This window comes from Neomonachus schauinslandi, chromosome 3, assembly GCF_002201575.2.
Source record: "Neomonachus schauinslandi chromosome 3, ASM220157v2, whole genome shotgun sequence".
In the NCBI taxonomy this organism is placed as follows: domain Eukaryota; kingdom Metazoa; phylum Chordata; class Mammalia; order Carnivora; family Phocidae; genus Neomonachus; species Neomonachus schauinslandi.
In genome coordinates, this window is record NC_058405.1 from 105,723,413 (window position 1) to 105,733,656 (window position 10,244).

At 34.4% G+C, this 10,244-nt stretch overlaps 1 protein-coding gene across 1 annotated transcript in view; it reads right to left on the reverse strand.

The window, feature by feature from the left end:
* The window catches only part of LRP1B (LDL receptor related protein 1B), a 1,499,204-nt gene that overhangs the window by 777,831 nt on the left and 711,129 nt on the right, over positions 1-10,244 (reverse strand). The window contains exons 10-11 of the mRNA XM_044913608.1: positions 8,588-8,731; positions 2,812-3,048 (exon numbers count right to left, since the gene is read on the reverse strand). Of these exons, the coding sequence (XP_044769543.1) occupies positions 2,812-3,048; positions 8,588-8,731 (381 nt within the window). The remainder of the gene's footprint in view (positions 1-2,811; positions 3,049-8,587; positions 8,732-10,244) is intronic.

Consider the following 10,244-nt stretch of genomic DNA (forward strand, 5'->3'; position numbering starts at 1 on the left):
TTCATTTCATAGATATTTTCAGTACTTATTGAGATAAATGTAAGTATCTCAAAGGGACAATTTTCCTTTATCTTTTATTTAACTGCTGTTTTAGCCCACAAGATTCTACAGACTCTAGGATATACTATCTTTAGGAAGTTTTCCATAAACTTGTGAGAGAAAAAAAAAATCAAAGAATGAGTAGAGATGGGCCTTTTTAGAAATGCTGTTGGTGTTTTTCTTTCTTTATAGAAAGGATCTAAGCTTACATAAAAGATGTCCAAGATATTAATGTTTTATTTACAAACAGCAAAATCTTTATAGCCTTGTACTTCAAACTGTACAAATTTATCTAAGACTCAGAATTTCTACCAAGCTTACAAAATAATTTGTCAAACCAAGCATTGCCTCCCAGTCTTCAGGTTGGATGGTGGATATTCTAGCTAAATTAGTGAACACACATAGAATATAATTTTTTCTGATTTCAAGAATGATAAGTTGTCATTTGCCAAATATAATTTCCTTTTTGACATGCTAATCTTATACCATAATGTCTATTATTATTCTCCTTTCTTCCTGGTTAGAAAAAAGATTAATAAAAAAAAAAACCCATTAAGTTGTCCTTGCATAGGAATATCAAAATGTTAAGTATATTTCAAGTGTGAAATCTACAAAATGTGCTCATAACCTTCATACTGCCAAAGCAACACTGTACAGATGTGCCTGGCAGTCAAGCGGCTGTTAGAGCTGATCTCTGTTGCTGTGGTGAAACGCAAAGGCCCACCAATGTCACTGATAAGATATTTGTTATCAAAGTTAGGATTATTAGCTGGAACATTCAGTCACAGCACAGGAACTGACACTTTTTGAAAGGAAACCAAGAACCTTCAATGTTATATTTCAGTCCTTCATGAAAATTTCTAGGTCAAAATCAGAGCAATCCAAATGTATCTGCTTACAGAGAATGTGCAAGTCTATTGTCCTTCTAAAACTGTCCATTTTCTATCACTTGAAATCACATGACAGAGAAAAGTGGGCAGAGAGCCTCTGTCATGTCCAATTTAAGGTAAAAATCTTAACTCTAATTAACCTCTCTAAAAAGTCATGGTGGCTTTATATTGCCTTAATCAGTAAACTATAAACAACAACTGTAATAAAAAAAAAAAACAGGGATTTTTTTCATTTTAACACTCCGTCTGTCACTCGTGGAAAGTGTACATTTTATCATTCAAGGTTTGATTTATAGCGAACCTGAATTGAATGAATAATCTCCTTATGCTACCCCATTCCCATGAAGTCAGGGAAGACCACCACTCATTAGCACTCATGCTGTAAATAATTTTAGTCCATATCTGCTTTTATTCTCTCTCCTTCCTCTCTGCTCCATTCTGCACTCTACCACCAGACTCATTCTCCTAAAATATCTTTTCATTCACGTTATTCTTTGACTCAAAAGCATTTCCTGCCTCTTAGCCCTTCAGGATTTCCTCCAAGCCTCTTCACCTCACATTTCAGTCTTTGATTTCATCATCTCTCACTTTCCACTGTTCTCTGACCCTATTCCCTGTAACCTAAACCTCCTGTAGTGATCTACTTAATGTTCCCCTCATCCTCTTTCTGTAGTACTTGATTTTTTTTTCTTTTTTCCACGGAATTCCTGGTGGCTGAAATTATCCTCCCCTCCCCTTTAACATTCTTCCTTTAAGATCTAGCCCAAATACCACCTCCTGCACACAAAGTTCTCTAGGAACACTAACATAAAGACGTCTCTTCCTCCCTGTGGAGACCCATTACACAGATATTCTCCAATAATCATATATTTTCTTTAGGTCTTCTTTGAACTTATTAAATAAATTAAATGCTGCAAAGCATTTACATTTTTTGTGCATTTATATTCTCTCCAAAGGTAGATTATGAACACCTTGAAGGCAGTAGCCACTTTCTAACATTCCTTTTATCTCCTAAGATAGCTAACACAGTGTTCTTCATCTAATAAACATATAATTAATGTTCCCTAAATCAAGGATTTTTAAAATATTTGAGAAGTGAGCAGGGTGTGTATGTGAGGAAACTGAGGTCCAGAATCATAACTGAACATGTCTAAAGGTGACTGACTAGTAGTCAAAGATTTGGTTTGCTCGATTATTAAAGATATTTTCTACTTATACCAAAGTTACATTATTTTGTTACTTGATTGGTTGTTCTTAAGCCATGAAATTTGTAAAATACACTGTTTTAATAAAGTATAGGCATATATATTTGCAAATATAGTCTTGCATGTAAGTATTTATAAGTAAAACTAGATATAAAGAAAGTATCTCTGTGAATACAGATATTTCAAGGGCAACTCTGGAGAAGTCAGTTTTAATGATTTATAAAGAAACAATATGCAAGAAATGCAATGACAATGGGGACATTGATATTTTTAATGCACTCTGAATGACATGACCAATATCCTAGTAAGAATCAAATATTATACAAGTCTCTAATGTCCTGTTAAATCTTATGTTCTGCCATATAGCCCTATAAACATATAATTGTAAATCTATATTTTCCATGAAGGTGAATAAGTAGCTTAATTTAATTCCAGTAATGTTTAAAATGTGGTGGACAATTCCAAGTTCCATTTTATCATGGAGGTTTTAATATGCTGGTGTGTGAAAAACAGGTGGAAATAATGTTACTGAAGAAAATTCAATCAACAACTATTTTTAAATCAACAGTAAGTACTTAGGTTCTGGTTGAAGTGAGTTTGACATATGTCGGATTTATCCTTTCCCAGAGCTGTATCCGTGGGGCAGTTTGCTGTTAATATTACATATTATCACTTACCATCTTTTAGGATGGTTTCTCGCTCTGTGCCATCTATCTTCTGCCGGCCAATTAGGAAACTGGTGGTGTCAGCAAAGTAGATATAATTGGTTTCTGCGTGGAAATCTAAAGCACGAGGGTTTACCAGATTCTCTATGGGGATCATGTATTCATCAGCTATCTTGGTATTCAAGTCCATTCCTCTAACAATTCCTGGGCGTCCTTTCCCATAAAAGAGGAACAACTCATTCTTCGGTCCTGCAGAAGAAAGATTACAAACACAAACAACTGAGGCTGCCTAATCTTCTGTACACTGCAGAATGCCACTGTTTAATTAACTGGAACAATTAGCATTTTTTAAATTCAATACCAAAAATTAAACTCTAAAATATGCCAAATGTATCTTGATGCAAGGAGGCCAGCTAATTGCATTACTTTAATTAAAACAGAAATTACTTCCGTGAATGGGTTATATTTAGTTAATTATTCTTTTGTCTATAACAGTCTGTATAGCAAAAACATGACAGATCATTGGATAACTGGTAACAGTAAAATGGGCATTTATTAAAACATCCGGCACATTTAATTTTACAATTCATTACAAACTATCTAACACATTCTGTAGATATTAACTGTAGCATTCATTATGTCTGAAAATGCTAAAAACTACAGAATATTTAAAACATCCCTTCTCGGAGTTTGCATCTAAGGCTGTCAAAAGGCAAACAAATAGAATCACACAGTATCACAAACGTGCAGGAGAATATATTACAAATGTCTAAACAAGTGATTTATTTTTTTAAAGAAATGAAATAAAATGCCAGTTAAAGCATTCACTTTTTTCTTTACATCTTAATTAGAATGTTAGAGGTTGATGGTGTCTCCCAGTAACTCTGATGTACAACACAGCCCTTATCAAAAACAAAACAAAACAAAACAAAACAAAAACAAAAACTCCAAATAAAACACTATTTCCCAGGTTAAAATGCTAGAATCAATGTAGCTTTTTCTACAGAGTGAATTGACTCCTTCAGACTTTCATACGAAATACATGCCAGGCTCTCCAGTTTCTAGAGCAATTGACTTAGTTTGGTCCATACAATTTGAAGAAAATACTTTATATAAAATGGAAAACTTACTGAGTTTTATTAATAAAACTGAGGATACAAATGATCCAATTATATGGCATAGCAGTACCATAAGTGAGATTCTTAGCAAAGTAAAATAACTAAACTATAGAAAATTTGGAGAAAAAAGGAGAAAAAAAATGAGTAATTACTCATAAACTCAATACCCTCAATACAAACAATATTGTCAGTTTATATATTTTCTTTCTCTCGTTTTCTTTAAAAAATTGTTACTGAATATTAAATGTATATAAACTTGTATTTATTATATCTTAATATATAAAGAAAAATAAATCTCATGCACCTGGCACAGATCTTAAAATATTTCCAGAACACTAAAAGGTATGCATGTGCCCTAAACCAATTCCCCACCCCTTTTTTTCCTATTCCCCTTTCATCCCAAAGACATCCAATATCCTGATTATTTTGTTTATCATGTATTTTGTCAAGTTTTAGTTCATATGTTGCATGTATTTCCCAACAGTACATTGTTTGATTTTGCATGTTTGAATTTCATGTGTGAATTCTTCTGTGAATTAATTTTATTCTTATTATATTTGTAATATTCATCCATGGTTGTTGCAGTTATTGTTCACTTATTTTCGCTGTTATATGTATTCCTTCATGTGACTATTTCAAATTTAATTTATTTAGTTATTTTTCTAATGTGCTATTAATTATATAGAAGAGGACGCTCAATTTTATATTCTGCTTTTATTATTAAATATTAGCATCGGGGCACCTGGGTGGCTCAGTCGTTGAGTGTCTGCCTTCAGCTCAGGTCATGATCCCAGGGTCCTGGGATCGAGTCCCACATCGGGCTCCCGGCTCGGTGGGGAGCCTGCTTCTCTCTCTGCCCTTCCCCCCATGTATGCTTGCTCTCTCTCTCTCTCTCTCTCTGATAAATAAAATCTTTAAAAATAAATAAATAAATAAATAAATCTTAGCATCAAAATTATGTTCTATGTTAATCCATTATTTTAAGCCTTACATTCATTCTTTCAGTATGATCAGTATAATATATGATAATTTGTCAAACTGTTCCCCAGTTGATTTTATCTTTTCATTATTATAACAATACTGAGATAAGCATGTTTATCTTCAACATAACATCTTACACATTTTCTTAGATGATCTCTAAGTATACATTTATAGAAATGGAATTACTGGTAAAGAATATTAACATCCTTCTTCCTCATTGCCCTTACAGCTTCTCAGTGTCCACCTACTTTCAAGAGTATTTTTTAAAAATAATATTGCATATTATTTAAAAGTAGTGCAGATTTATTTGAAAATTAACATTTTCTACCAACTTTATATACATAGATACTTTTGTTTTTTAAAAATAGGAATCTTAAAAAAAATAAAAAATAAAAATAGGAATCTTAGGACGCCTGGGTGGCTCAGTTGGTTAAGCGACAGCTTTCGGCTCAGGTCATGATCCCAGGGTCCTGGGATAGAGAGCCGCATCGGGCTGCCTGTCCTTGGGGAGCCTGCTTCTCCCTCTCCCTCTGCCTGCCAATCCTCCTGCTTGTTCTCTCTCTATCTGTCAAATAAATAAATAAAATCTTTAAAAAAATAGGAACCTTATATATACAAGTTAGTACCCTCATTTTAAAAAATTGTATTTTATTGTCATTAAAGTCTTCAAAACATTATTTCCTTTTTTTTTTTTTTAAGGATTTTATTTTATTTGCGATAGAGAGAGAGCACAAGCAGGGGGGGGGAGAGGGAGAAGCAGACTCCCCACTGAATAGGGAGCCCAATGTGGGGCTCGATCCCAGGACCCTGAGATCATGACCTGAGCTGAAGGCAGACGCTTAACTGACTGAGCTACCCAGGCGCCCCCAAAACATTATTTTCAACGACAGCATCATGTTACCTGCTAGAGAGGCAATATGATACAGTCAGCTGCTTACTTATTGTTGGATATTTAGATTGTTTCTGGGTTTTTGTTTTATAAATACATTTACAATGAATTTCTTCAGTCAAAATAAGGATAATTTCTTAACACTGTCAGTTTTATGGTTTTTTAAAAATATTTTATCAAATGTCTTTCCAACAGTGATATCAATTTCTACTTCTATTAACAATGCATAAGAATACTAGTTTCACCATACCCACTTTTGCTAATGTTTTTTTCTTTAAAGATTTTATTTATTTATTTGTCAGAGAGAAAGAGCACACAAGCAGGGGGAGTGGGAGAGGGAGAAGCAGGCCTCTCGCTGAGCAAGGAGCCTAATGCGGGACTCAGTCACAGGACCCTAGGACCATGACCTGAGTAGAAGGCAGACGTTTAACGGACTGAGCCACCCAGGCATCCTGCTGTTTATTTTTAATTGATGTTGTCATTGGTATTCAGTAAACCTGGTATTTCACTGGTTTAATGTATGTGTGTATATGTTTTATGTTTTATATTTTTTAAAGATTTTATTTATTTGTTTATTTATTTAGAGAGCGCAAGCAGGAGACGGGGGGGTGCAGGGTGGGCAGAGGGAGAAAATGTCAAGCAGACTCCCTGCTGAATGCAGAGCCCCAACCAGGACTCAATCTCACAACACTGTGATCACGACCTGAGCCAAAACCAAGAGTCAGATGCTTAACCAACTGAACCCCCGAGGTGTCCCTGTGTGTGTATGCTTTAAATAAGAATAATGATTTTTTTCCCATTGTTTACTTAAATCACTTATTTTAGTCTTTCAAAACCCATTTTAAAGTTTCTTCTGGTGTGTTTTCTTGTACGATAGACAATTGAAACTAAAAACTACATTTCAGAGACACTCATAGAGTGATAGGCCTGGTTTTAAGTACCTATAATAAGATGTACTAACCCACATTTGGGGTATGGAAATGAGGCTGCTTTTTTCTACTTCTGTTGGTTTTCATCCAAAGGAGAAATTGAATCTTTCCACATTAGTGCTCTTCCTTTGTGTATATCAAGAGGCAAGGAAGACAGTGTTGTGTTCTTTTGTTTTTGTTTTGCTTTGTTTTGTTTGCCAGTAGAGACTATCAGTTGTGACATATTTCTGGAGGTAGCAGTTGTGGTGCAAGTTGTGGAGATTCCTGGATATTAGTTAAAATGGTGTGTTTTTGAAGTTACCATTGGCATTTGTAGCTTCCCAATGCCTGGCTTCTGAGTGTGTCAGGTTTCCAATCTGAAGCCAGGGTAGTTCAATGGTGGTTTTGAGGGATGTTCTGAGGACTGAGTCTAGAAGCTATTGCTTCAGGCTTTTCATTGATTGTGTAAGCACCTATCTATTTGCATTCGATCTTTTCTGCTTAAAATAACTAGAATTGTCTCTGTTAATGTAAATGTACCTTGATTGATACACTATATTAAGGGTGATTAAAGCTTAGACAACTGTGATCCTATTTTCCCCCAAACATATGTATGTATGTATGTATGTATGCATGCATGCAAAATACGTATATATAAATGTGTACGGTTGCATTTTTTATGACATGCCATCACTTTCCAAGTAGTAACCACACCAGTTTAAAGGCTGGTCTCACACACACACACGCACGTGCGTACGCAACTTCACTCATCTTGAGACTTCTCTCAGTTATCCAGAGGACCTCTTGAACAAGAGACCCAGCATTTAATACAAAGTTAGAAATGAAAACAAAATACTAATACATATATTTTATCACAGTTGAGCCTCCTGGGTGTTTGATTAAAAAGATATTTGTGCTACCATTTAGACTTAAAATTTTAACAAATTTAGTGATCTAATGTCACAGTCTTCAGTGAGCACATGACAAGAAAGTCAGAAGAGATAGCAAGACAGTGACCAGAGAGGAAAAACTGACAGAAATAAAAAGCCATTGCTATAACAAAATGGAGACACGATGGGCACTGTAAAAAGCAATCACCATAACTTTAAAAACTAAGATATTGAGGGACATTTAAAGGACAAGAGTCTCCACATGGACATCATTTCTATAAGGACCATTCTACTATACTTGATTATGAAGACCCCAAGTAAAGACCTTAATTTAACTAATTTTGGGGCAACAATCTAAGTTTACAAAAGTCATGTATAAAATTATGTATTAGCTTATTTAAATAAGAAACAAATTATTCAGCATATTTCAAAAATAAAACAGAGACATGTCTTACTGTTAGAAAGCTTTTCAATAAAATTGTTAAAGAGATTGATATTTAATTAGTATAGCTCCAGTTACCTGGAAAATTAAATAATGAAATGAATTTCACTCCCCAGTGATGCTGGATAAGATGAAACATTACTCTATGTGGATTTCTGTTGGACTAAACAACACACCTATTACTAGGAGCTGCTTCTTAGTTCAGATAAGAGAAAATATGGTTAACCAAATATTCAGTCTCATTAGACCAAAAACCTTCTTTAAGGAATTAAGGAAAGGATCTTCCTAAAAATATACCCTAAAGTATGTTTCCCAGGGATCCATAAATTTAGTGACTCTGTAACCTGATTCAGTTTCTTATTCCCATCATCACAAAACAAAACAAACAAAAAACCCGGAACACTGAGAAAAATGGCTGGTACATTTTGCAGGCAAATTTCACCTGTTGAAGTCTTATATTATTCCTGATGTTGACGTCCCCAATTAATAATAAAAAATAAATAAATAAACCTATCCTGAAGCAGTGGCTGCTGGCAAAATGTTTGATTTTAACAACATACTTTTGCACGACCTGCCGTCACTTCCCAAGTTGAAGCCCGTCCTGCAGCGACAGGTCCGTGTTTTGTAACTGCTGCTGAGCAGACAGATGTGTGAGCATCCCCCTGGCATTCCATATGGATCCACTTCACATGCATGGCTTCTGACTACAACAAATAAAAAACAGCACACTTGAAATTCTCCAGAGACAAGATAATTATGTACATCAGTATGTTGAAACGTTTGCAGTGCAAGAAGAGGGAATCCTACCAAAAATCTTTATACCCAGCTATTTATTACCATAATCAGTTGGAAAAAGAGTTTAAACCTCATAGAAGAAGAAGTAGGAATTTGCTAAAGTCCTCCTAAAAATATATTTAAAAAAAACAATTCTGCTTTTATATTAATTTAAACTGTTTACATGTAAGCAAAATAAGTAACATGATTTTTTTGATGCATGCTTGTTCTTTTTAAAAATGCATATTTCTTACAAATATAAAAAGATACTGTGAAAATATGCCAGGTTAGGTAATTAAGCAGAGAAAGGATTTCTTTTGAAATAATCCATTATATGAGCACTTAACCTAGAAGATATGTGATTCAGTAACTATCTTTATTAAGAAGTTCTGAGACATATATTTTTTTTTTCAGTTTTGAGTCCGTTGCCATTTTGAGAACTCTACCACAAAATGAGTGTGTGTGTGTGTGTGTGACAGTAATTTTCAAAAGGAGGAGGCTAGTTTACATGTGGAGATTGAGAAGTAGGACATTTCATGAGGGTTGAAGTTAGAGAAGGAAAAAAGAAAAGGAAAAGTACTGTATGAAGAGAATGAGAAAAAGATGAGTCAAAGAAAAAAAGGTTATGGTTGGAATAATGTCAGTAAAATTTTATATACTATTGTAATTATATTTCTTTTTGATCACCACTTGAAATTGTGACAAATAACATGGCAATTTTCTTTTAATAATAAAATGGTTATACTTTTAAAAATTGTGCCATGTTTGTTTTGTATTCCTGATTTTCTAAATGAAAAGATCTCTAACCCCCACTCTTGTCCCCCATAGCCTATTGTCAACACAGTAGTCATATTGATTCCTTTAAAAAGTCAGTCATATCATGAGACTCCTCTGCTTAATGCTTCCTAAGGACTCCTCATCTCAGTAAAAGTATAAGGAAAAGGTTTTATAATTATCTATAGGGCCCTACTTATTATGGCCCTCCTTCATGTCTCCAGCCTCATCTTCTACTTCTTTTTCCCTTTTTCACTCTGCTTTAGACACATAGGTCTCCTTGCTGCTCCTTGAAAAATCTAAGCATGTTCTTCCTCATGGTCTTTGTGCTTGCTCATCTCCCTACCTGCTATGTCCGTGCCTCGCTTCTTCAATTATTTCGAGTCTCCATCTAATTTCATTATTTCAGTGGGACTTCCTCTGACCATTCAATATAAAATTGCAAATCACCCCCATCCCTGAGACTTCCTATCTGCTTTATTTTTCTCTAGAGCACTCATAATCTCTTAATATAATAATAATTTACTTGGTCATTTTAAAATTATGTTTTCTCTACTAGGAAGCAAATCTCATATAAGCAAGAATTTTGGGGGCTGTTTTATTCACTGCTGTTTCTATACAATAATGTCTATACAATAGTTCCTGGCACACAGTAAATGGTCAATGAAT